This window comes from Sminthopsis crassicaudata, chromosome 6 (genome assembly GCF_048593235.1).
Source record: "Sminthopsis crassicaudata isolate SCR6 chromosome 6, ASM4859323v1, whole genome shotgun sequence".
Classification (NCBI taxonomy): domain Eukaryota; kingdom Metazoa; phylum Chordata; class Mammalia; order Dasyuromorphia; family Dasyuridae; genus Sminthopsis; species Sminthopsis crassicaudata.
In genome coordinates this window covers 212,926,135-212,953,419 of record NC_133622.1, presented here as the reverse complement: position 1 = coordinate 212,953,419, position 27,285 = coordinate 212,926,135, and the positions used below count along the sequence as shown (strand labels likewise).

General features: G+C 35.2%; 1 protein-coding gene across 10 annotated transcripts in view; it reads right to left on the bottom strand.

The window, feature by feature from the left end:
- The window catches only part of ANO5 (anoctamin 5), a 139,046-nt gene that overhangs the window by 52,019 nt on the left and 59,742 nt on the right, over window positions 1-27,285 (bottom strand). For 5 of the 10 annotated variants that reach the window (XM_074274873.1, XM_074274874.1, XM_074274875.1 and 2 more), the window contains 2 exons: window positions 14,151-14,264; window positions 2,208-2,276 (listed from right to left, as the gene is read on the bottom strand). In XM_074274873.1, the coding sequence (XP_074130974.1) occupies window positions 2,208-2,276; window positions 14,151-14,264 (183 nt within the window). Of the gene's footprint in view, window positions 1-2,207; window positions 2,277-14,150; window positions 14,265-14,852; window positions 14,994-25,295; window positions 25,344-27,285 lie in introns of those variants that run through there. The other 5 variants (XM_074274872.1, XM_074274870.1, XM_074274871.1 and 2 more) reach the window with 2 other exon arrangements.

Below are 27,285 nucleotides of genomic sequence, written 5' to 3'. Positions count from 1 at the left end.
TTTATGAATTTAAAGCATTATTCTGAGAAATAGTCTCTAACCTTCACTAGACTGACCATAAGATCCACAACATCAAAAATTTTTAAAAATTCTTGGTACACAGGAAGTGATCCAGAACATTGGGTAGAATCCTTGCAAAACTTTTACTGGAAGGCATGGTCAAAGATTGTACAGGACATGAAGGCACAGGGGCTAAGATCTGCACTGTTAAAGAGAGTCCCCATAAACACTGGGAAGTGAATGTAAATTGTTAGCACTACTGTCTATCTACCCAGGTTACTTATACCTTCGGAAGCTAATACTTAATGTGCAACAAGAAAATGGTATTTACACACATGTATTGTATCTAGGTTATATCGTAACACATGTAAAATGTATGGGATTGCCTGTCATCAAGAGGAGGGAGTGGAGGGAGGGGGGGGAATAATTTGGAAAAATGAATACAAGGGATAATATTATTAAAAAAAAAAAAAAACAATTACTCATGCATATATACTGTGGGGAAAAAAATTCTAAATTTAAAAAAAAAAAAAAAAAAAAAAAAAGAGTCCCCATAATGGGAAGATTATAGTTCTATTGCATTATCTCCCAGTGCATCTAATAGGTGCCTAATAATTGTTTACAGTGCTATTATATTTTGAACTCTTATTATTAAATGTTTTATGGCTACAATTCTGGGAAACACTTAAAAATGCATTAAGCATCTAGTAAGCCCAGGGCTCTATGCTTGGCATTGAGGATGTAAAGATTTACTGATTACAGTAAATTACAGTTTCAAGTTTCTTTTTCCTCAAAGGTTCCTGGTTCTTGTCTCCTAGGGAGATTATTAAGGAAGATGCAACATGTGCACAGATAATGATGCTACAAAACGGAGTCCAATGGGGGCAAGTGAGACAATGTATTCTAGGAAAATCTGATAGAGAGGCAACATTTCCAGCTTTCAGATGTGAGAGTGAAGGAAGGGTTCATAGAGGAGGTCGAACTTTGGTCTGAGATTCAAAAGAAGATTAATAAGTATTTGTGGAGTGCCTACTATATGTTTAGTGCTATTGGTTTGAGGGTAGATAGAGAAGTCTATCTTCAAGGATATTTCTGCTTAATTGGAAAGAAAGACACACTGGATAACTTGAAGAGATGTAGCTAAGTATAATGAAAGGACCAGTGGAATCTGAATCAGAAGACTTGGGTTCAAATACTGGTTTATTAGCTGAGTGTCAGGGTAATTCCCCTTCCTACGATGAGCCTTTATTTTCTCATCTGTAAAATAGAGGTATAATACATACAACCTTTTTCAAAGGGATCCTATCATGAAAGTGTTCTGTAAACTTTAAAGAGCTATATAAATGTAAGCTGTTATCACTATTATAATTAAATTTAGTATTTATTGTATATATTGTATATACAATATATTTTGTATGTATATACATATATAGTATTCTATGGTCCAATGTAAAAATGAAAAGAATTTGGAGAAAGAAAGGAGAAATCAGAATAGGCTGATAAGAGTCAAGGGAGGTTTCATTAAGAAGTAAGCTTTGAGCTGAGTTTTAAAAGATGAATAGGATATTTAAGATATCAAAATCAAGGAAATTTGAATGAAAGCTCATAAGTGGGAATAAATTTGGCATGCTTGAGGGCAGCTAGAATGGAAAGATGTCCTCGATTGGGCTTTAGAATTGGTAGGAAGAGTAGTGGGAAGTTGAACAGTTGAGTTGAGAGCAAACCGTGCAAAGCAAACCAGAGGCAATTGGATTTGATATTCAGATTAAAACTAAATTTTATATCCTCAATATGACATATAGATGATCCTGCCTTGAAGACCTGGGTCTACTTTAACTGACTTCTCAATGAGTAAGGTAGAAAAAGTGGGGCTCCTATCCCAAGATTCAGCATCCTCATCCTCTGGATTCCAATAGAAGGAGTAATAATCACAGTGGCCCAAACTTACATTTATATATAGCACTTTTACAAAGCACCCTCTTCACAAGAAGGTGAAAGATCCACAATCAATTATTATGTCCAATGTAGTGAGGAAGGAAAAAATAAGTTCGGGGAATTCAAATGCTTTGCCTGTGATCATATAGCTCAGATAAGCAGAGGCTAGGCTGGAAAAGCAGGACCCCGGACTCTGAGCTTGCAGGGAAAAACCCAGATTTTGGCTTCTGTTTCATGACAAGTTAATTAAGGACACTGACAACCATATTTACCTTTTTGTCTTCTGTTTCTAATTCCAGGCCTGACTTTAAGAGGTTATTTTCAAATTCCTTTCTTCTTTCCTACAGAGACAAAGACAGACAACATGGAGATATCATTAGCATCAGGTTGGCTCAACAATATACAAATATAGGATATAAAGGCTGTGAATATTCAAACATCTTGGGCCTAGACATAGTTAGACACAGGTTTGTTTGTTTTTTCTTCTTCTTTTTAACAATGATATTTTATTTTAGTTGATCCTCCCTTAAACGTAATGCAAATAAGTATAATCCAGGTATGTAAATATAAGCAAAAAAACCCATTTTGACTTACGGATTGTAGCATACTCAAGCACTTGGATTTAAATAAATAAAAATATTCTTTAAAAGTTAACCTTTTCAGGGCAGCTAGTTAGTGTAGTGGATTGAGCCTCAATTGCCTCAGGAAAAGAAAATAACCATTCATATTTATTCTGTGTGTGTGTGTGTGTGTGTGTGTGTGTGTGTGTGCGTGTGCGTGTATCCCTCTCTCTTTGTCTCTGTCTCCTTTTTCTATCTCTAAGAGAAGAATAAGATTAATATATTTAAGAACGAGAATAGGATTTCTTCATCTGTAATTCTTTTTTGTGGTTGTTGTTGAGGCAACTGGGGTTAAATGACTTGCCCAAGGTCACACAGAGGAAGTGTTAAGTATCTAAGGCTAGATTTGAACTCAGGTTCTCCTGACTTCAGGGCTGATACTCTTTCCACTACACCAACAGCTGCCCCACATCTCTAATTCTTAAATATGTGCATACATGTACATATGTTTACACACATATATACACACACATGTGTGTATGTCATTAATTAGAAACATCAAATTCTGATACTCTTCATCAAATACTTCAAGGATGAAATATGTGCCACTGGACTCAATTCAATTCAAATAAACACTTATAAAGTATACACAGGAAATGAAATGGGAAAAGTCAAAGGCAACAATACGAATTTCAATCCTCAGACTGGCATAGAGATTATTTGTTCAATTATGTTCACTCCAACATCCTCGCCCCTCCTTCAATTGAAGTCCAAGGGAATTAGCCACAAACATGGGTGTGTTGGAGAAAGCATGACCCATGATTATAATGGAAGATATTACACTGTAATTCATATTGACGTAGGAAGTTTATGACATGAAGTCTTCTTGGCTGATATTTAAAAAACAACAACAGCAACACTTTAAATGCACTGTATTCCAAAGGGGGGAAAAGTTATGAAAAAATTTAAAAAATATTCTTATCACTGCATAAGTACAAATGCTATAATAAAAAAAATTGGCTAGAATTTCTCCCAATGCTTTAAAAAATGAGTTATCTACAGAAAGATAAACTGTTCTCATGAGCATAATGTTCTTATTGATAACCTAACTTGTGTATTAATCAAAATTAATGTTAATGTTTAACTTAGATAGCTATCCTTTATCAACCTTTTCCACCCAAGTTAAAAAAAAAAAAAAAGACAAGTGGAAGATAAAACAAGTGTTTTATATCAGGTTGCAAAATAAAAGAAAGGCAGCATGGCATAATAGTGAGGGTGCTGGATTTGGGAATCAGGACAGTAAATATCTCAATTTAAATCCTGCCTCAAACACATACTAACTGAAATATCCTGAGTTGGGTACTTTACCTCTCTAGCCCTCAGTTTGCCCATCTGTGAAATGAGAGTTTTGAACTCAATTGGCTTTTCCTATTTAAAATCTATAATCCCATGAATAAGACTCTTGATGTATATTTCCATGTGTGGATCAATGGAATAAGTTAGGTACACAAGACAAAATAGTAAATCAGTATAGTAATCTACTGGAATAAGAACTCATTATTTAACAAAAACTGCTAGGTAAACTAGAAAATAATATGGCAGAAATTAGATGTAGACCAACATCTCTCACACTATACCAAAATAAGGTAAAAAATGATTACATGATTTAAACAGAAAGGGTGATACCAAAAGAGATAGAATTTTATAAAATACAAAATGGATATTTTGATTACATTAAAAAAAGGTTTGCATAAACAAAACCAATGCAACCAGGATTAGAAGGAAAGCAGAAAGATGAGAAATCATTTCTACAGCCATTGTTTCTGATTTCTAAAATACACAGAGAACTGACTCATTTTATAAGAATCCAATTGATAAATAGCCAAAGAATATCAACAGATAATGTTCAGATGAAAAAATGCCCTAAGCCACTATTGATTGGAAAAATGCAAATCAAAACAACTCTGAGATAAATGATAAATGTTGAAGAAGATGTGAGGAGATTGACATAGTTATACATTGTTGGTGGAGTAGGTAAACTGATTCAATCATTGTGGAGAACAATTTGGAACTATGTCCAAAAGACATTCAAACTGTACATATCCTTTGATCCAGCAATACCACTAATAGGTCTGTCTACCAAAGTGATCATAAAAAGGGAAAAGGACCTACATGTACAAAAAATATTTATAGCAGCTCTCTTTCTGTGGTGACATGTAATTGAAAATATCAATTGGGGAATGACTAAACAAGTTGTGGCATATGAATATAATGGAATCCTAGTGTGCTACAACAAATGATGAGAAGGAAGATTTCAGAAAAATCTGGAAAGGCTTACATGAACTGATGCTGAGTAAAGTGAGCAGAAGCAGGAGAACATTGTACACAGTAATAGCAACAATGTGCAATGATCAACTGTGATAGCTCTTTTCAGCAATATAATGATCCAAGACAATTCCAAAAAACTTGTGATAGAAAAAGTTATCCACAGCCAAAGAAGAAACTCTGGAGTCTGAATGCTGATCAAGGCATGCTATTTCACTTGTTTTGTGTGGCTTTTCCCTTTTATTCTGTTTTTTGTTTGTTTGTTTGTTTCACAACAAGACTAATGTGAAAATATGTATGCATAACAGTACGTGTATAACATATCAGGTTGCCATCTTGAGAAGGAAAGATGGGAAGGAAAAAAAAAATTGAAACTCAAAATCTTATTTAAAAAAGGAATGTTGAAAACTATCTTTATGAAACTGGGGGAAAATACTATCTATAACTCTTCTCCTTTCCTCTTCCAAAAAAAGTTGTTTGAAGCATTGAGTGGTTTGGAGCCTTGCCCAAGGCAATAAAACCAGTTTGTGTCAGAAAACTTGAATCCAGATCTTTTGGACACTAAAACCAGATCACTATCTACTGTACTATACAGCCTCTAAAAGTCAATCCTTCCAAAGTGATACTATGCAGAAACTGAATAATCAATCAAATCCAAGAATTTTAAAAGCTGGAGATACTTTGTGGAGGAAAGAAAAGGTCAAGAAGACTTAGAATCTCCCTAACAAAGTCAAAGTTTATTATTCTGCAGGCAGTAAGGTTATTTACTACACAGTTTCTGTCACTAGGGTCTTCACTTGAAAAGCCTACTTAAAAAGAAAAAAAAGAAAAAGAAAAAGAAAAACCATAGGGGAATTTTCCCAGAACTGAATTGATGATCATTACAAAATGCAATCAGAAATGTCTCATTGAATCTATTCTTAGATCATATAACTGCCAAGACTGAACTAAAAATTAAAAACAAAAAAACAAAAAGGAATAGGAAATCAGTTAGAATGAGAAGGGAGAGAGTGCGTATGATTGTTTTAGCCCCAAACATTTTTTTTCCCTCTCATTTAAAAAAAAAAATCAAATCAACAAATGCTATTAATTAATTGTGTGACCTTGGCAAAGTCACTTCACCAAATCTAAGCCTAATTTTCTCTTCTGAAAATTGACTTGATATCTAAAATACCCTAATCCATCATCTAGGCTGACCTAGTTGAAAGCTATCAATCCACATCACAATCTAGTCTCCCTTGCAACATATCTCAGCACACCATCAAATTCACACTGATAGAGGGATCATTCTATTTCTTAACACAGCAGGACAATCATCCATCTTTTCTGTATTACTCCCACTTCTCTACAAGTCAAGACTGCTGGGGAAAAACTACTGATTGAAGACTTGGGATAGAAAATGCCATCTGCATCCAGTGGGAGAACTATGGAGACTGAATGCAGATCAAGGCATACTATTATCATCTTTTTTATTTGTTTGTTTGCTTTTTTTTTTTTCTCATGGTTTCTTCCCCTTTTGTTCTGACTTTTCTTTCACAACATGACAAATGTGGAAATATGTTTAAAATAATTGTACATCTACATCAGATTGGTTGTGGTCTTAGGGTGGGGGGATGGAGGGAAAGGAGAAAAAATTTGGAACTCAAATTCTTACAAAAATAAATGTTGAAAACTATCTTTATATGTAATTGGAAAAATAAAATACTATTGAGGAAATGCTGCACTGAATGAAAAGAAAAAAAACAAGATTTTGTTGATATTCTCTTCCAAATTTATACAGCCCTTTCTCTTCTGCCAAATCTTCCTGTGAGTCAGGATGGATGGGCCAAAGTGTGCCAGGATTTATCTAGGTAACTGGTATATACTGAAAGACTAGAAAAATATACATTTATTAGGAATTACAACTGGATTTAATTAAATGACTTCATCAGTAGGGTCAGAATTAAGTTAAATTCATGGTTGAAATCTTTAAGAGTGCAAAGGGACCATAGCGACCCATTAATCCAACAGTTTCATCACACAGAAGTAGAAATTGAAATTAAAATGAGGAAACTGAGGAACACCAATTGCTTGATACAACACTAGCTAACGGCAAAAATTGGATTGGAACTTAGATCTTCTAATTCACATACTGGAGGTTGGTTCTGTTAGAATGCATTTCAAAAACACGAATTTATTCCAATGTGAATCTATTCCAACTCAATTAATGCATTAGGGAACATTCAAGGAATAACTCGAAATTCAAGTTTGTTTTTATATGTTTTGTCCATGAGATAACAGCTAGAGAACTCAGTAAACTGCACCATTTCACAATAGCCCCCAAGCTGCCTCCTAACAAACTGCAGGCTTTTGCCAAGATAAAATATATAGCATTACAGCATCTGGTGCAGTAAGATCTGTGAGCTGAGAAGGGTTGTCCTACCCCATCTCTCCTCTCACCCCATCTCCAGTGCTTGCCCAACACGCTCCTGGCAAACCTGGGGCATACAGGTCAAGCAGCAGTCCAAAGCTGAGGGCAGGCCAATATTTAATATTTATGCATTTCTTAACCATTTAATGTGTATAAAACTGGATGTCATTTTTAGTAGATTCCTATCCTTTTTTTTTTTTCCTTGACAATTTTTTGAGTATTTTACCACAACCTCATTTTCCTTCTATGCTCTATTTTTCTTGTGTTATTTGCATAGCATGATGTCTTTTGGGAATATATGTTACATTATAGCAGAGCTGACTTTATTATTTAGGGGGAAGGGGAAGATTTCCTCCCAGAATACCATATTACTTCTCAGAGTCAAATTTAGATATTTATGCAGAATGAAATACAGAATGACTAATGGATAGACTTATCTTGGAAATCTAAAAGTCCCTAAATGCTACAAAGTATTTTCACCTAGAGAAATGATGGGCTTAATTAATTAAAAAAAAAAAAATGGTCTGACAAATATGACTTGGCCAAAGGTAAATCAGATTTATTTCCTGAAATTTTAAAACTTTTCTTTACCAAGAATTTATTCTTGTTTAAGTTATTATTAGATTATTAATAGACTGTTTTAAGTCTTTCAGCTTTAGTTTTGTAGCACATTTAGTATTAGCACATTGTTTTTCTGAGGAATCTTTAAATTGTTTTTCTTCATTCATTCATTCATTCATTCAAGTAGGTTCAAACAGCAAAACCTACAGATTCTAGTTATAAAAATTGATAAAACATACAATCTATTTATTAAATAGTTTTATGAATGTACAAGCAACTAAGGAAGGAAACATGCATTTATTAAATGCCTACTATGTGCCAAGAACTATGCTAAGTACTTGACAAATATTATCACATCTAAATTTCCCAACAATTCTAGGATTTAGGTACAATTAATCCCCATTTTACAGATGAGGAAACCAAGGCAGACAAAAACTAGGTTCATGCAGTTGATAGGTGCCTGAGGCAGGATTTGAATTCAGGTCTTCTTTAATTCACAGTCCCAACCAGCTGTCCAAGAACATTTTCTCCACACTTCTAGAGTAAATTATCTTATATGGAGAAGGAATCCATAGGAAAAAAAAAAAAAGTCATTCAAATGAGGAAGGCCACATAAGAAAGTAGGAAGTAAAATTAACACTTGGAGTATGCTTTAAATGTCAGGGTTCATTGGTAGCCTGGATCACCTTTGGCACAAGGAGATGGGGAAAAATTGTCTGATTACCCTGATGTTTTTCTTTTTGGCTCACATCCAAATTCTTAAATCAACAAGAAATCATTCATTCTCTCCAGCTCTAATGCCAAGGTGATTCTCATCATGGAAAAATATCAGCTTTTAGTCACCAGAGTAACATTACATTGCAAAAGCAGAGAGAGTTAAGGGAAGATGAAATCCTGACTCACTTTGCTCTCGGCCTTCAGCTTCACTCACTGTTTTTCCTGGGTTAACCACTAATGATAATTTGTATTTCCAGCTGATTAATGTTTACCAGGTTCTCACAAGTGAAGTGACCAAGCTTTTTGCTTAATTTTAAATCTCCTTATTCATGAGTTTTAAAAGCAAGTACATAATGAATATGTACATAAAGAGCAGTAAGTTGCTTCTTCATAGTAAATGAGATAAAGGACAAGTCACATGGAAGTTATAGAAAGAATACTGGACTTGGTTCTGGATTCAAAACCTTGCTTCTGAGCAGAGTTGAAAAAAGTCATTTACTACATCTGGGCTTCAGTTTCCTCATTTGTAAATGGGAATCAAATCTTCAATTCTCCAAGGTCCCTTCTACCTCTAAATCCCAAAATCCTCCCTACCCAAAACAATAAAAAGTCATTTTATTGCAAAGACAGAAAAAGAGCAAGTGATTAGGATACAATATGGTAGAGAAGACAGAATATAAGACTGGAAGTTGAGTAGAATTGAGTTCAAATCCCAGATACTTAATTCTGTGTGCTATTTGGACATGTTAATATTTCTGAATCTCAGTTCCCTTCTCTGTAAAATGAAGTGGGGAGATCCCTTCCATGTCTAAATCTATGGTCCTAGAATTATTTAATACAAGGCCTACACACCTCAAGTATTATTCTTCAGATCACCACATGCTTTGTCTACCACATACATTTCCATAAGTAATGGAGAATACAGAAGGGCATAATGACCCCTGTTTCCATAAGTCCCACTGAGGAAAAGAGATCCAATTAATTTCATATGAGTGTGAGAGTTGGAAGTGATCTTGCAAGGTAATCTACTATAACTCTGTACTTTATAGATTAGGAAATTGAAGTCCAGACCTGTTGAGTGAGCTGGCCAAATTAACATACAATAAAGCAAAACCCAAAAAAATGAAAACACAGGGGAAAATCATAAAATATGTTATTGGAAAAACAAATCACCTGGAAAAAAACCTAGGAGAGAGAATTTTTAAATTATTGGTCATTCGCAGGGCAGGGACTCTGCTGGCTGTGGGCACTTGTTGGAGGGAAGAGTTTTGAAGAGTTTGGGTTTCCTGGGTCAGAGGGGAGAGCTGAAATGAAGCCAGAAACACTTTCATCCCAGGATTTGAAATGCTGACATTAATACATTTTATTTTACAAAATGAATCAGCAAAGAAGAACCCCACTATAAAAACATATTATGAGAATAAGGAAGATCAGAGTTCATCTTCAGAGGAAGACACTGAATTAAAAAAAAAAACAAAAAAACAAAAAAAAAACAACTTTCTACCCCAAAGAGCATTGTGAAATGGCTCTCTGCCCAAAGAGAACTCATAGAACTCAAAAAAGAATTTAATAATCAAATGAGATACATGAGGAAAAACAAAAAATAAAAACAAAAAGAACATCCACGAAAAACAAAAAAAATTATGAAAAAAAATTAACTAGAAAAGGATGTAGAATATCAAAGATGAAAGTACCTCTTTGAAAATTAGAATTTGGCAAAGAGAAGCCAGTGAAGCTGTGAGAGACCAAGAAATAACAAAACAGATTATAAAGAATGAAAAAATAGACCCAAATATGAAACATAAGAAAAACAACAGATCTGAAGAGCAGATCAAGAAGAGAAAATATAATAATTTGACCACCTGAAAGTTGTGGCCTAAATGGGGACCTTGCCACAATAATGCAAGAAAATTATCCTGGAGTGATAGAACATGAGGGGAAAGTAAAAATAGGAAAAAAAGGATGTTGTGGAAAACACACAGGAATATCATTGCCAAATTTTGAAACCCCCAAATTAAAAAAGAAAATTTTGCAAGAAACAAGAAAAAAAAACCAATTCAAATATGTTGGAGTTACAATTGGAATTGTACAGAACTTAGCAGCAGTCACAATAAAATATCACTGATCCTGGAATTGTATCTATTGACAATTAAAAGAATTAGACCTGTAGCCAAAAATGTCACATCTAGAAAATTAACTATAATACCAAAGGAGAAAAAAATGGGCATTCAATGAATTTGCAGATTTTCAGGGCTTTCTATCAACCAAACCAAATCTTAATGGAAAATTTAACAGATAAAGAGCCAATTTCAAAGACAAATTTCAAGGAACTCAACGTGGACAAATTGTTTTATGTTTTGTTTTTTAAATAGAGGAAATTTATAGCATATGTTTAATATTGACATAAACAATATGACAGCTCAAAAGAAAGACTGTGACAGAGTTAAGGTACAAATAGTAATTATGCCATACAAATGAGATACAGAAGAAGAATAGATACAGAAGCATTAGAGGGGGAAGGAGGGCTTGTAGTTTTGAAAACTTACTTACATTGGGAATGGGTTTAATAGACAACACCACATATGTTATGAAGGTTATAGCACCCTCCAAAATTTAAAAAGAAATAAGGGGAGAGAAATGGGCAGACCGAGAAGCAAAGGATAAGGAAGAAGATGAGGGAGGGATCCATGTGTGGTGGAAGGTTAAATAGCAAAGCAAGTTAAGATCATAATTAAAGCAAAGGGTTAACAGAGATAGGAAAGATATATGTGTGTATGTGTGCGAATATATGTGTATATGTATGTGTATGTATATATCTACATATGTATATATAAATATATCCTCTTTTAACTATAGCTTGCTTGGGATTGGTGGGAGGGATGAAAGGGAAGGAAAAAAAGAATAAGCAAAACTGGTATGCTGCAAAGAACAAAAGAACGATTTATAAGGAAGTAAAAAAAATGAATACTCATGAATATAATTTCTTCTGTGTGTGTATATGTGTATATGTATATATATATATATATATATATATATATATATATATATATATATATATATATATATATTTTATATATACATATACACATATACACACACACACTTTCTTGAACTGGTATTTGTTGTTATGTTTTGAATCCTTCCTGATATGCTGAGCAGACAATAATGTACTCTTTTGTTTTGTATTCCTTATCTTTTTTCTTTTTTTTCTTATTCTGTTTCTTTAAATAAAATTAATTTGAAAATGTTAAAAAATAAAATATCTGCAATAAAGAGGCAAGAAAAAGTTTTACAATAGAAAGGAAGAGAGGGAGATAAGGGACAGTGAGTAAACCTTACTCTCATTTGAATTAGCTCAAAGAGAAAATAACTTACACACTCAATATGAATATAGAAATCCATCTTACCCATCTAGGAAAATAGAAAGGGAATGGGATGTAGGAAGGCCAGAGGGTGATAAAAGAGAGGGGGTATATTGGGGCAGAGAGTGGTCAACAGCAAACCAATTTTGAAGATAGGGGGAGAGAGAGAGAGAGAGAGAGAGAGAGAGATAAGTGGGGAGAAATACAGTTAACAATAGTAATTGTAAAAAGAAAAATTTTGAATCAAGTTTCTCTGATAAGGCCTTATTTCTCAAGCATAGAGGGAAATGAGTCAAATTTATTATTTTTTTAAAAGAGCCATGCCCAATTGATAAATGATCAAAATATATATATGATCTATTCCCAAAGGGTTATAAATTCATCCATATTGTTTGACCTAACAATATAATATCACTATTAGGCATGAATACCAAAAGAGATTTTTTAAAAAAGAGAAAAGGACCTACATGTACAAAAATACTTGTAGCAACTCTCTTATAAGAGCAAAAAAATTGGAAATTGAGGGGATGCCTATCAACTGGGGAATGGTTAAATATGTGATTGTCATGGAATATTATTGTTCTATGAGAAATGACGAGCAGGATGCTCTAAGAACAACAACAACAAAAACCCTCCACCAACTCAAGCAAAGTGAAATATACTGTATACAAAGTAATAGCAATGTTCTGGGATGACCTGCTATAAATGACTTGCCATTCTCAGCAGTACAATGAATCATAACTACTCTGAAGGTTTCATGATGACTTTATCTGTATATAGATTGAAGGATTCTCTGTCTACCTGTCTTTGTCCTTGTCTTCCTTGTTGTTTTTTAAAAATTATAATGGGAGATCTGTTTTCTTTCACAACATGACTTTTATGGAAATGCTTCGCATAACTTCAAATATGGTTACTTAATGGGAGATAGAGATAGAGATAAGGGAGAGAATCTGCAACTCAAAAGTTTTTTTTTTTTTTAATGTAAAAAAATTGTTTTAAATGTAACTGGAGACAACATAAAATAAATAAATTTAAATTTAAAAATATTTTGGAGGGAGACAATTGGAGTTAAGTGACTTGCCCCGGGTCACACAGCTAATAATTGTCTGAGATCAATTTGAATTCAAGTCTGATGGTCTATCCACTGTGCCACCTAGCTGCCCTATATTGAGTTTAAAAAAAAAAGCAGAATTTGGTTAACTCAAAAAACATTATTTCATGAGAATGCAATTACTACAGATACGTACTGCTTGAACAAACACAGATCATAATACTTCTATTGTAAAGAGTCATTCTGGCTAAATTTATCACCCTGCTACCTAGTGATTAATAACTCAAAAATGAACTAGGCTACAATCAGAAATAAAGATACAGCCCATCACTGAAATAACTCTAAAGCTGTCTCAACTCAAGTACTGCCAGAGTTTATTCCCTTTTGCCATAAATGTTGACACTTTAAAATCACCTCCAAAATCTTGATGAAGGAATAGGGAAAGTAGCACTTTCACTAATGTCAACATTAAGGAAGCATCAAAAAGATGAATGTTATATTAGGATAGTGCTGACTCACTTTTCTAACCATAAGTAATAAGCTAAAGACTTTTTGCTATGTGCTGTCTCCTACCCTGTGGCAAACTTCCAGGAAAATACAGATGAAAATTATACAGGATGAGCAGGAATGAATGGATTATGATCTGTATTATAGGAAGAACAACTAAATAAATGAGAATGAAGAGTTTGTATAACTATCTCACTTATCTACCAATCAAGATTTAAAATCTTTCTGAACAAGCCAAAAAGAAGTCTTAACCTTAAACATCCATATTCAAGCTGTCCCACAGAACTTCAAACCTAGTGAGTTGTTGGAAAAAATGCTTTTCAATGCTGTATAATATAAAAGGAAAAACTAGCCCTAGAGAATTGATGACAAAATTAATCTCCCACCTTTCTTTGCAGAGGTGAAGTACCAAAGGGGTGGTACACTCTCAGACCTGCCTGATTGTAGTGAATAGTTTCTTTTTGTTTGCTTTTAAAATCTTTGTTACCATTTTATCTGTATATATCTTTTCTTGTATATATTTGTTGAGATGTTATCTCTGCCATTAGATTGCAAGCTCTTTTGAGGCAGGAGAAGAAAGAGGAAAAAAAGGAGGAGAAGGAAGAAAAGAATCCAATAAAGACCACTTGTCTCATACAAAGATGCTTAGAACAAGATATAATTTATTCTGCTTTTATTTTTTTTTTCATAATTCTAGATTCATTATTCTTCTAATTACTTACCACTTTTTTTTCACCTTCCTGCTTTGGATCATCAACATAGGAAAGTACAAAATCAATCCGTCGTATTCCATCGCAGAAGAAAACAGAATCCTTGCTTTGCTGGCGTTTGTCAAACTGTAGAAGATAGAAAGAATCCACCATTAACTCAGGATGTCTCAAACATATGAGAAAGGGAAAGGAAGGCAATGTCTAAGGGTTAGTTGGTGGTTCTTGTCCCACACTTAAAATGTGGCCTGCCCCTCCCTCCCTTCCTCCCTCCATCCCCTCTCTCTCCCTCTCTCCCCCCTCCCTCTCTCTCTCTTCCTCTCTCCATCCCTCCCTCCCTCCCTCTCTCATTCTCTCTCTTTCCCTCTTCCCATTCCTCCCCCCTCCCTCTTTCCCTCTCTCTCCTCTTTCTTCCTTTCTTCTTTGTCTATCTGTCTGTCTGCCCTCCCTCCCTCCTTCCTTGTCTGTCTGTGTCTATCTTTGTCTCTGTCTCTGTCTCCCCTCTTTTTCTACCTCTTCTTTCTCACATCATACATAGGGAATATGAAGGAAGGAACCATGAGTAATATAAGTAACATGCACACACCACCCAAATGCTGCATGTATATGGATAGGTGAACCAAATACATGTATACATGTAGAATGAAATGCAGAAACAGCAAGGAATTGGTTAGCATCACTTTACAATATTCAGTTATAAAAGCATTTATAAAGCACCTATCGTATTCAATGAAGCACTGGGATTACGAAGACATGACACAAGAGTCCCCAACTTCAAAATGCTCATATTTTAGATCCAGAAGACAAAGTGAGTCCATCGTATATCAGATAAAATCAAGCCAGTTCAGTGCTAGCTGGAATTAACTGAAGCCAGATACAAGTTATGTGATAAAAAAAAAAAAGGATTAGGAATAGCATTTGGTTTAAACTCTGCCCCCCCACTTTTTCCCCAAAGGCACAGGAATTTCTTCATCTGAGTATTTTTTTAAAAATCGTTCTCATGGTTTTTAAAGCAGATCGCCAAATGAAGGCACAGTTAATATCTGAAAAGCAGGCAGCCTACCAACAGCACTAACTGCCAGGACGCCTCCATGCACTCCTATTTAAGCAGGGCTCACTTTCCAAACAGATGGCTCAAGTGAGCAAAAACCTATCCCAGGCTGATGCCTAAAGTGCTCAGTTCTCCTGAGTGATAAGAGAACCAACAGGATTAAGTTTCACTTGTGGCAGGAATTCACCACTTCCTTCCTTTTGAAAGCATTAAGAGCCCTGCAAACTAGCAGTGCCAGGCAGTGAGTGGTTGTGAGTTTTCCTCCTCTAGCAAGTGGTTCGCACAGCTGGCAATCAGACTGCTAGGTTTGATCTGAGATACCTTGCTGTGTTATAAAAGGGAAGCACAATGTGGCCAGACCATTTGAACAAATGTATAATCAAGTATCTGGCTGATGAAATGGGTAGAATTGCCATTCTTAGGTCACAGATATAGAATGAAGGGATCCTTACGGGTGACCTTGTCCAACCTTATTATTTTATCGAGACCTAGATAGGTGAAAAAACTTACCCAACATCATATAGGTAATAAGTGACAGGGCTGGGATTATAATCCAGGTCTTCTGACTCCAAAACCAATGATTTTTTTTTTTTTTTTTCACTAAACCAACATGCTCATTTCATAAGCTTCTTAACTAAGCTTTTTATTTCTATAACTTATATAATGTCCAGCCAAGTCAGGACATTTAATTTCTCCAAACTGGAAATATGCTTGCACTGGTGATTAGAGTGGTCCTGATATGACCAAAATGTCAACTTCTGTGTTACAGATGGTCTTTGGATAACCATATTATGTTTTTGTGAATAAGGACATAAGCAACTGAACTTAGTTGCCAAGCAGAAATGGAACTGGCTACACTTAGGAGAAATTATAAATACATGAGAGGAGGGAAAGACTAGGAATTGGTTCCCCCATACATGGCAGAAGGGCCTGGCCTTTTGCCTGTTCATACTGAGGCCATCTACAAACAAAACCTGACAGCAGGGATCTTTCTTCCATGTGATACCTGGCCCACCAGGGCTATATTTCAGAAGGTACTTTTTGGTACTCAGATGTTTTCAGTTGAGCTAAAGGGCAGCAGAGTGACCTGATCACAAAATAATCACAATGTGGCCTCTGACTCTGGATAAGCAGAATGACATCTGCCCTTGTGCAAACATCTGGAATGACTTCTCTAAGACTTTAAAAGGCTACGGCCTGGGAAATGGGTGATGGGAATCACTCAAATGGAACGGGGCTGATCTAGGGAGGAGAAGTGCTGCGCTAACAGAGCTGCCACCCAGGAAAGCAGGCTTTCACTGCAGCCATCCAAACTGCGAGCATGTAAAAATAATACTGGATTACCATAAGGCGCCGCCGCAGGAACAGGTTAAATCTCTTTGCTGTCTGTGGAGCAACCGACAGAGAATTAGCAAATGCTGCCCACCCACCACAAGGGTCGAGATACATGAAGATCACTCACTCCTCGTTTGATCTTTTGGCCTTTCCTCAGTCACCTTGCTGATACTCAAGAGTTACTGTTTTATTCTGAAATTCTTCCACAAATTCATTACTAAGAAGTTAAGGAAAAATGGATTTTAAGTATGGTAACTATTGTTTAAGTATTGGCAACTAACATGAAGAAGACTTGACAAAGCCAAGCCAATCTGCATTAAGTGAGAATATTTTGGGGATCCATTTAGCCTTAAGGATGAGGTCATTCTAGTAAATGCAGAACTTTGGAGTTATCTGGAGGCTCCTACGGACTGGAAGACTTTGTAAGAGGAGAAAATCGCTATTGAGTGCCTGGGAAAGAGGCAAACTATTGAAAAATGGTTTGAAAAACATTAAGTGAAGGCTCTAAGAAAAAGAATATGAAAAGAACTCAAATATTTTCCATTTCTCAATAAACATTTATCAATCAGCAATGCCTAGGGAATTACAAGGGAAAGTGAGACAAGAGTAAAGTTATAATTTTGGTATATTATTCTAGAGATGAAGGTAAACAACCTATATTTGTCATAGTAAGTAGCAGTACTTGTTCAATGACAATTATCAGGCAACTCTACTCTTCTTCACTACTAGTCCCTTAACTGTTACCATAGCTTTGAGATTTTAAAATTCTTTTTTATTTTAATTCAATTTCAGCCACTCAATGGGACAAGTATACATTAGGCTTCACAATCAATTAGAACTGTTAATAGTTCAAGATGGATTTCTAACATTCCCTCTGACAATTCCTGTTTCCCACACCCCTATTACTTAATTCACTCCTTGCTTTCATCAAAGAGATCTTTCTTCATCACTACCTCTTCTACCCTGTTCATCTACTTCTCTACCTAGCCTTTGACCCAGTTATCGGTCACTTTAAGCATATGCTTGCCTCTCTCCTTGAATCCTTCACAACTTTGACCTCCTGTCCATCTTGCCCTGTCCATCCTCCTCAATGTCCACCAATTGAGATTCTTTTTTTTTTTGATTCCCCCTTCTTCCCTCCAGTTCCACAATGAGATAGTTATCCCTTTCCCCTACCCTTCCTCCTATACCTCTGACTCCACCTTCTCAAAAACTCTTATACTCCAGATTACCCTTGTCTCTATCTTTCATTTTCCTGTGCCAATGTTGGTTGAATTTGTACATAATATCCCAGATGTTATATACTGAGAAGGCAAAATAGTATCTTAAAGGGATATTACAAACACTATATTCTAGGAAAGGACTTTCATAGAATCTCTTTGCCAAAAATGGCCTTTAATTATCTTTGTATTTCCATAACAGCAAAATCTCAGTGCAACTCTAAGTTCATCAGAAAGGAACCAAAGTTCATCAGTTTTGCTTTGCCCACTACTGGTGCCTTCCTTCTGAGATTACCTTCCATTCTACTCTGAAAATATCTTGTACACACCTAATTATTTATGCATCGTTTCTCCCATTAGGATGTAAACTACATAAAAAAGGAAGATTTTGCCTTCCTTTGTGTCTACAGCAATTAATTAATTCGGTGTCTGGTATTTTCAATAAATGTTGCTAGGTTCACTGAAAATGGAAAGAGAATAGGCAGATCTTACTTGTAGGCAACAATATCAAACAGATCAGCCAGAGGGGCTGGAACTGAAAATGTTAATCCACAAGTACTTCCTGTGGAGTTTTGTTTGCTGAAATTCTATTGGTCTCTCCTTTGCCAAGAGAACAGGAAGAATGTGAGCTACAGAATGTATAAATTCTACATATCTAAAATAGGAAGACTTTTGCAGCGCAAATTCTTCTGAATATACTGGTTGAGATGTAGCTCACTTACCAAAAACCAAATGACAGCAAAGCAATAACCAATACTCAGAGAGCAATCAAACAAGTTTTGATAGATACATTCAAGTAGACTTCCAACCAACCTTTCCAACAAAGTTGGGGATAACTATAAAGAGAATTTAGACTATTTGCTGAGGTAGCTGGGAGATTTAATCGTAAGTCTGTTCTTTTTCTTCCCAAGATAGGTTAAAGGAAAGCAATCTGTGACTACAGGAGGTGCTAAAATATTTTCATCTCAAACTGTTCTGGGCTTCTGGTACTTTGTCCACAGACAGTGAGGTTAAGTAAAACCAAAATCTAAGCAACAGGAACCTTGACCATATCTCTTTCTTTTCAATTTCCATCATTTCTATGTGTTCCACTTATTTAGAGAAAATATAATCTTATACAATTATATATATGTATAATTATATATATATATATAAATTATATATATATATAAAATCATGTAATTTTATATATATATACATATATATATAAAATCATGTAATTTATTCAAATAAGTAAGTGATCAGATGGCTCCATCCATTCTATTTTCCACTTCCATTTGAGTATTCATATATGCTATGGATTATCTTCCTTTCTTTTTCTGCAAGTGATATGTAATATATTCAACATGAAAGCCTGTCATAGTCCAAAATGCTCTCCCTTGCCCATCAGGTAGGGGGTGGATGAATAAGTTATGGTATATGAATGTAATGGAATATTATTTTTCTGTAAGAAATGATGAGGGGGGCAGCTAGGTGGCTCAGTAGATAGAGCACCAGTCCTGAATCCAGGAGGACCTAAGTTCAAATCTGGTCTCAGACACTTAGACTTCCTAGCTGTGTGACCCTGGGCAAGTCACTTACCCCAATTGCCAGAAAGAAGGAAAAAAAGGAAACAAAGCTAAGAGAAATGATGAGGAAGGCAATTTCAGAAAAGCCTGGAAAGATTTATGTGAACTGATGCTAAGTGAAGTGGGCAGAACCAAGAGAACACAGTGATCAATTATGGTAGACTTGACTCTTCAACAGTGAGGAGATAGATTCAAGGCAATTCCAATAGATTTGGGATAGAGAGAGTCATCCGCATCCAGAGAAACAACTATGGAAACTGAATGTGGATCAAAGAATAGTATTTTCACCTTTGTTGTTGCTGTTTGTTTGCTTGTTTGTTTTCTTTCTAGTGTTTTTTTTAATCTTTTGATGATTTTTCTTGCACAGAATAGTGAATACGGAAATAGGTTAGAATTGTACATGTTTAACTTTTAGTGGATACATTGCTATCTAGGGGAGGAAAGAGAGAGAGAAATTTGGAACACAAGATTTTGTAAAAGTGAATGTTGAAAATTATCTTTCCGTGTGTGTATACACACACACACACACACACACACACACACACAGACACACACAATACTTTTAATTTAAAATTAAAAAAAAAAAATCAAAATCAAAATGTTCTCCTTACTTCCAAAAATGAGGCAAGAGTGATTACATCAGGACCTGGGCAGGACTAATGTTTGTTCTAATGTCTGGGACAAAGAATATTTTTAGGTAACAAAACACGGCAGTTCCGTAGCCCAAACATGCCTTTCTTGACTGATTATGATCAGATCCCCGGATGTGAAAAACAGCACCAGCATCCTCTGATACAGCAAGATGTCAATAGCAATTTCTAGTGAAGGCTAGCTCATATCAGAAAATTTTGTAATCTTTCGGTCTTGTCTAACTTTTATGATACCATTAAGAGTTTTTTGTTTCTTTGTTTTTTGGCAAAGACACTGGAGTAGTTTGCCATTTCCTTCTTCTGGTCATTTTACTGATGAGGCAAAAAGCATTAAACAATTTGCCCAGGGTCACCCCAGCTGGTAAATGTTTGAGGCCAGATTTCAACACAGAAAGATGAGTCTTGCTAACTGCGGGCCCAGTATTCTATCTGTGGCTAGAAATCTAAGAAACATGCAGACAAAAGTTACAGGGGCTATAAGATCCATAATGGCTCATCCCTCTATTTCATTAGATTTCAGTGCATGTTATGATTCAGTCAAAATCTTTTGTCAAGAATTGATTTTCATGCTCTCATGACTATATAAATTGCCTTTTCCTAATAATCTAGGTGATTGAGAGTTAAATTTTCTATTAAAAAATAGAGAGGGATTTGACTTGGGAATTCTTTGCTAAAGGAAAATTCTGAATAAGGAAAGTCCTTCTTTCAAGGCAGATAGTCTTTGCACTGAATTGCCTCATCCAGCCAGTTCTGTTAAGGATTTTCTTTGTTCCAAACATTGGAGTGAACATTAGTATTACCTGGATCCTGATAGAATCTATCCAGAATTCAAAAATGCAATATTTTTGCCTTGTTTTTGGAAGTAAAGAGAACATTTTGGGTCATGACACCCTTTTATGCTGAATACAATCTTAAGAGAATTGCCTAGACTAGAGGACTAAAGGTTAATGACTTGCTATGAGCTGTAATTAATTTTTTTGTACTTTCAATATATACAATAGAGCAAAGAGCAAAATCTTTTAAAATGCATATAACCTTATTAGTTTTTTAATTAAGTTAGATAAAGCATATTTAATGAAAGTCCAAAACCATTGAAAAAAATCCTGTTGAAGAGGGGAGAAGAGAAAGTAATGTTTTTGCTTTCATAGGATATTAGATTTAGAATTGATAGGGACTTTAGAGATCATCTGGTCCAATTCTTTCATTTTACAAAAGGACAAACTAAGGTAAGAAAGTTGGATACTTTTCCCAAGATGTCACACACAGCTAGTAAGTGACTGAGGTGGGGCTGAACCCAATTCTTCCTAGTGGCAAGTCTAGCAGTCTAAACATATACCACACAGAATCTCTTTAAGAAGTAGTTTTATGGGGTGGCAATAAAATCTGCCTATCTCTGTTGGAAATGAAAATGTTATTTTATTTTATCCACATAATCATAAATCACCGAATCCAAGGCAAGAGTTTGCGTTATCTATGTGTATCCATCCCTCAGCATGAAAACCATACCAGAGAGAAAGCTGTTTTCCTGTTCTTATAAATTTCCCCTAAACTAGTAAATCTCACAATTTCCCTGCATACCATGCTCTATTACCTTATGCTACCTACACAGAAAAGATCCGAGATACCTGGTCACTTGAATCTCTCAGGCCATTTCTCACCCCAGTCTCAAAGAAAATAAAGGAACTTTGCTGATGAGACTGTCTATATTACCCTTTTACCCGCTCTTCCCCACCCATTTCCTTTTTCCTGTGTAGATGACAGTCAATACTTTGCTGGTGGCTCTGTGTATTACTCTCAAAGCCAATAAAAAGAAAACTATTCTAGTTGCATCTGTTCAGTGTTAATAATTCAGTGCTATATGGTTTCAATTGTTAATGTGGCTCTCAAAAACAGGATAAAAAGGTACTCCTCAGGCTTAAACCTTAGCTGTATTAAACCAATATATTGGAGAATCCGAGTCTAAAAATGACACTAGAAAAACTTCCATCAGTATCTCAAAAAGGAGATTCATCCAATTAGTGACCATTGTGTGAAAAATGAAACCCCCCTCTTTCCCCATTCCCTCACCTGACTGCCTCAGGATAGTTGTCTGAGACTTTGTAGAGAGGGAGTGTGGTATAATGGAGAGCCAGCCTTAGAATCAAGAAAACCTAGCTTCGCATCCTGCTTCTGCCATGTCTAAGCCTCTGTGCTCAGGTAGCTCTCGGACAGAAGATACTGATCTGAATTGGTAGAAGTTTTTTTCACATGGGATTTCTTGATATTAACTCAATCACAAGACCATACTTTAAACTGATGTCAGTAGAACTCTTACTCAGTTCTGTCCGATTCTCTCTAACTCCATGAATCCTAATATGCCAATATTGCCCATGGGATTTTCTTGGCAAAGATACTGGGATGGTTCACCATCTCTTTTTCCCCCCAGTGGACTAAGGCAAATAAGGTGAAAGGACTTGTCAAGAGTCTCACAGCTAGTAAATGTGTGAAGCCAAATTTGAACTCAGATGTTCTTGAGTCCAGATTCAGTGCTCTGTATATTACGGCACATAGGTATTACCTAGCTGTTTCTTTTAATTAACACATTTGATTGTTTTAATCAGGAAGACCCAGGTTTAAATCCCTCAATTGCTATAACTGATCAAGTCTGAGTGTTAGTTTTCTCATCAGTAAAATGGGAACAATAGTACCTGGTGTGCTTTATCTCACAGGGTAATTGTAAGAATCAAATGAAATATTGTATGTAAACTATTTTGCAAGCCTAAAATGTTAGCTGTATGTGATTTTTAGAACTATGACTATTGAGACTGATAGCAGAAATCATTTGCAAAAACTCTTCGTATATCTGAAAGCCTTAAGAACAAAGTTCTCTTGTAAATCACTTCCCATCAACTTTTACAATACAAACTTATTATCAACTGAGATTTAATAAGTCCTAGAAAGTTATATCTTCCGGTATATTGATAATATTTGTTCTCTTGTCAAATAATAGAATGTAGACTTTGAGGTAATAACACTCAAAACATGGTACAAAAATAAAGAAAAACCTACATTCAAAACCAAATAATCTTGAGGCATAATATTGGTAGAACAGAGGCAGCCCTGGCTTTCTAAAGAAATTTTGAAATCTTTAACAATCCTATGCAAATATTAGTTTGTGAAGGGAGATTGATGAGACTCCCTTACAGAGTCCCCTTCATTAGGCTCTCCTTTCACACAAAAACTGGATATAACTATCTGGCTACCTATAATCCAGCTTTTCCAAGCATTTGGAGATGCACCACCGAGCTGATTTGACGTCACATTCAATGGAAGCTACACTAAAGTTAAGCATCCATCATAAAACTCTGGGCATCTTTGAGTCACACCCCTATGAGTGACCCTGAGAGGTTTGCATATTAAAATATCTTGGGAATTAGCAGAGGAAGGAGCTGGGGAAGAAAAGGAAAAGGAAAACAATGAAAAGGAGAAAAAAAAAGAAAAACCATTGACTAGGTCAATAGTGAGTCATCCCTTTTTGATTGTGACTGATGACTCAGTTTGACAATTAGATTTCCTTTTAATAGCAACTAGGAAGTGGTATGGAGTGAGAGGAGAGTAAATTTAAAAAACCTCCCACCAGAATGCTACCTCGGATTCGATCAGTGTTTGTTTCTTCTCTCTAAGACCTTTCTACAACACCTCTAACCATATGATATTCAATTCTTGGCTCTTATAAATTTATATTTACATATATTGTATTTACATCTTATAAATTGTATTTACATATATTATATTTACATCTTATAAATTGTATTTACATATATTATATTTACAGCTTACAAAAATTATATTTACATATATTGTATTTACAGCTTATAAATTGTATTTACATGCAGAGAAGCTTTAGGATTTAATGTTATCTATGAAAAGAATTTTTTTTTGTTTTGTTCTAGACTTATGATTTCATTGAATGCAGATAGAATATGCAGCAATTTCCTATCTGCTTGTCTTATGCAGAGCCACAGCTCATCAGTGATTTGCCTTAGAAAATTACCTGAAACATTGAAGGGGTAAATGACTTGCCCGTGATCAAACAACTCTTGTGTCATACAGCTTAAACTCACATCTAGATCCAGTTTTTGAATTCCTATACCTTGCTGCCTTGCATACAAAGCATGTCAGTGAAAAATGATATGTGATTTACCCACATACATACAGACAATTATACATACACACACAGAGGCAAAAATCAATGCATCCCATTTTTCAATTGTATCCTGATTTGTTTCATCCCAGTTTGCACTGTGTATGTGCATGCATATGAGATACAAATCCACACATTAGAATTTTTACCAATTAACAAATAAACTGGATTATATTTTCTTATAAAATAGCACAAGATTTCAAACAAGATTTAAATAGAGTGGAACCATATATTCATCATACATAATAAATTTTTAAAATAGTCTAAAATACATTTCAAAAACATTTTAAAATATCTTAAAGCTTATTCCTCATTGTTAGAATGCCACTAATAATGAGATTAAATAAATTAAATAGTGGAACCACTAATTTTTTTGCATATAGGTCATATTCAGTTATAGTGAAGTACCAAATTTCATTAAAAAATACATACATTGTAACACAACAAAGATGGCCATTGATGTACAATCAAAAACATTGTTTTCCTCGTAGGCTATGGTAATAGAAAATATTCCATGCATGAAATATGAAAAGTACTCCAATACATTCTTCAACACAGCATTCAAAATATCAACAAGGTTCAACTCAACTAAAGGGTTGTGACAGATCACTTCAGTGAAAAGTGTACCTCTACTGACTGAATTGCAAATATTTAAAATACAATTAAATCAACACTTTTTATCATGTGAAAGTCAAAAAATCAGCATGTTAGTAAGAATTAAAATCATCTATGTTAATATAGTTAAAATTCAAAGCACACCAACATCCCCTCTTCCCTTTCCCCTTCCAGAGTCTGTCACCAGCTGACGTGTAAAACCAAAAACTTTCCAGTTCTCTCCACTGATATTCCAAATGGATTTCTAAATCAGTTAGGCTTTTATCCTCCCATACCCTCAAAGCCATCACGCATTTGCTGGGCCATCAAATGGACCACAGCTGAGTCAGGCAAAGATTCAAATTTAAATTCACTGAATCCTATGAGATTCATTCCCTTAAACAAAGGAACTCTTTCTGATGATTTAATACACACCCGAATATCACAAAGGAGGAACTGGAAAATATTTGTGAAGTGGACAAGAGATTGTCACCAGCCACTAGAGAAGACACCACATTCATATCCATGCATGGAGGTATGACTGCTGGTAGTTGCTTACCCCTTGATGATCAGAGATGAGCAAGGTAGTCTCAGTGCTGCTTAGACCCTGCCAGTAGCATCATGGGAGAGATATATGCTGTTAGTGATGATGCAAAGGCAGTGGGAAGCTTTATTTTAACAACAAAAATATCATAAGATACATAGAAAGAAACAAAGAAGCTCATGGGTGGGGACAGAGCTTTTTGTTTTTTTCTACAACACTTTAAGCTAGTACCTTTAGGGAAAAAAAAGAATTAACTGCTTCATCATCTGTGTTTCCAACAAGCCTACATGAAATGATTAAGTTGAATACCCTGAAAGAGACTTTAATTGATTTCTCAAAATCTATTTTTTTAACATTACAAAGAATAAGTGTGTATCTTTAGAACTGTGTATTTATGTGTGCGTATGTCTACACATACACACACACTCACTCAATGCCAATTTAGAGAGTGAAAAATACTTGAAGCCTCTTCCAGTGTATGGGAAAGACAGGAGTTGTGGTCTAAATATGTATAGGTGCTTCCAGCATGCACATCATATGGAGCACTCAAAGCTCATGCAAGTAGCTTTGGGTGGTTTCTATTAGGAGGTGTACATAACATGGTGCTAAAATAAAAACAAGTAGTCAAGGTGGGAAAAGGTGAGCTCTAGCCAAACGTGCAAACTTGCTTTTTACCTCTGAAAAGTTTCTTTATATGATTAAGCTGATCCCAGGGCAGAGCCGGTTTTGAAACTGACACATGAATGGTGCTATGGGCAGACCAATTACTATGCAAAGTTGTCAAAACACCCCTCAGGAAGATAATAAATGCAGTGAGGTGTAAGCTAAGCTGAGTTTCCAGCAGGAATTCAGTAAATTATGGTACAAGGAGAAATTACCAATACTGAAAAGGGAGAGGGGAGGTGATCTGCAAAATAATTATTAAGAAAATATAGCAATATTCATTCTTCATACCTTCATCCCTTTCCCCAAGATAATCATGTCAAAACTAGCAAAGTTATTTAGGGTCTCCTAGGGAATATATAAGCAGGGATGAGAGACAAGGGTTGTAGATGCATCAGTGGTCTGGCACAGAATATAATCGAGCTGTGAGGAGGCTTACTTTTCACCGAATATGCTTTTTAAAATCTTTTACAATTTCTACACCCTCCACTGACATTCCATAATATATCTGCATTAATGAATCCAAATGTATTGGACATCAAACAAGGTTATGGCATGTCTAAGTCACGCCATCCTACACCACCGAGAGTCCTGATCATGCAAATACACAAGGCAATTTAGCACATCTGTGTTTAAAGGTCAGGAGCAAATCTGTCTAGCTGCATTTCTCTATGAACCTGATGAATAAATGCAAAAGCTATTTGAGAGGTCATCCTCAGAAAATTTGGTTAAAATTATTTCAAAGGGAGGATATTATGCTCACAGCCACTTTAAAATTTCTCACTTTGGAAAAGAAAACTGTTTTCTAAGCTACAAACAAGTTTGTGAAAAATTAGGTCATCTCATTTTTTTTTTTTCATGGATGGCAGTAGCAGAGCACTTTATCATCATCTCTCTGAGAGCTGCTTCTTATAATCTTCGATGAAAGGTGCATTTCTAAGAGCTGCTTCTTATAATCTCTGATAAAAGTGTATTTCTGCAGTACTTTTTCATTCTATGATCTTTCCTCTGCATTTTTACAACTCATGCATTCCTACTGGTAAGAACTTCCAAGACTTATGCTTGTCCTTCATTAGTCAGAGGAAGATAGCGTTATTCCAAGCAACTCTATAATTCCACCTTTCCCACAATCCTTTGCATAAAACAGCATGATGTTTTCCAAGAAAATATAAAGCAGGAAGGGGCAGGTAATTGATCTGAGTAGTCAGAAACTGAAAAGTAATTTTACTTGTGAAACTCATTTAAGGCTACTCTAATTAAGGAAAACACTAACACAATTTTCTTCACTAAACTTCCAAAAATTATTTGGAAAATTTCTGAGAATTCCATAAAGTTGTACTTA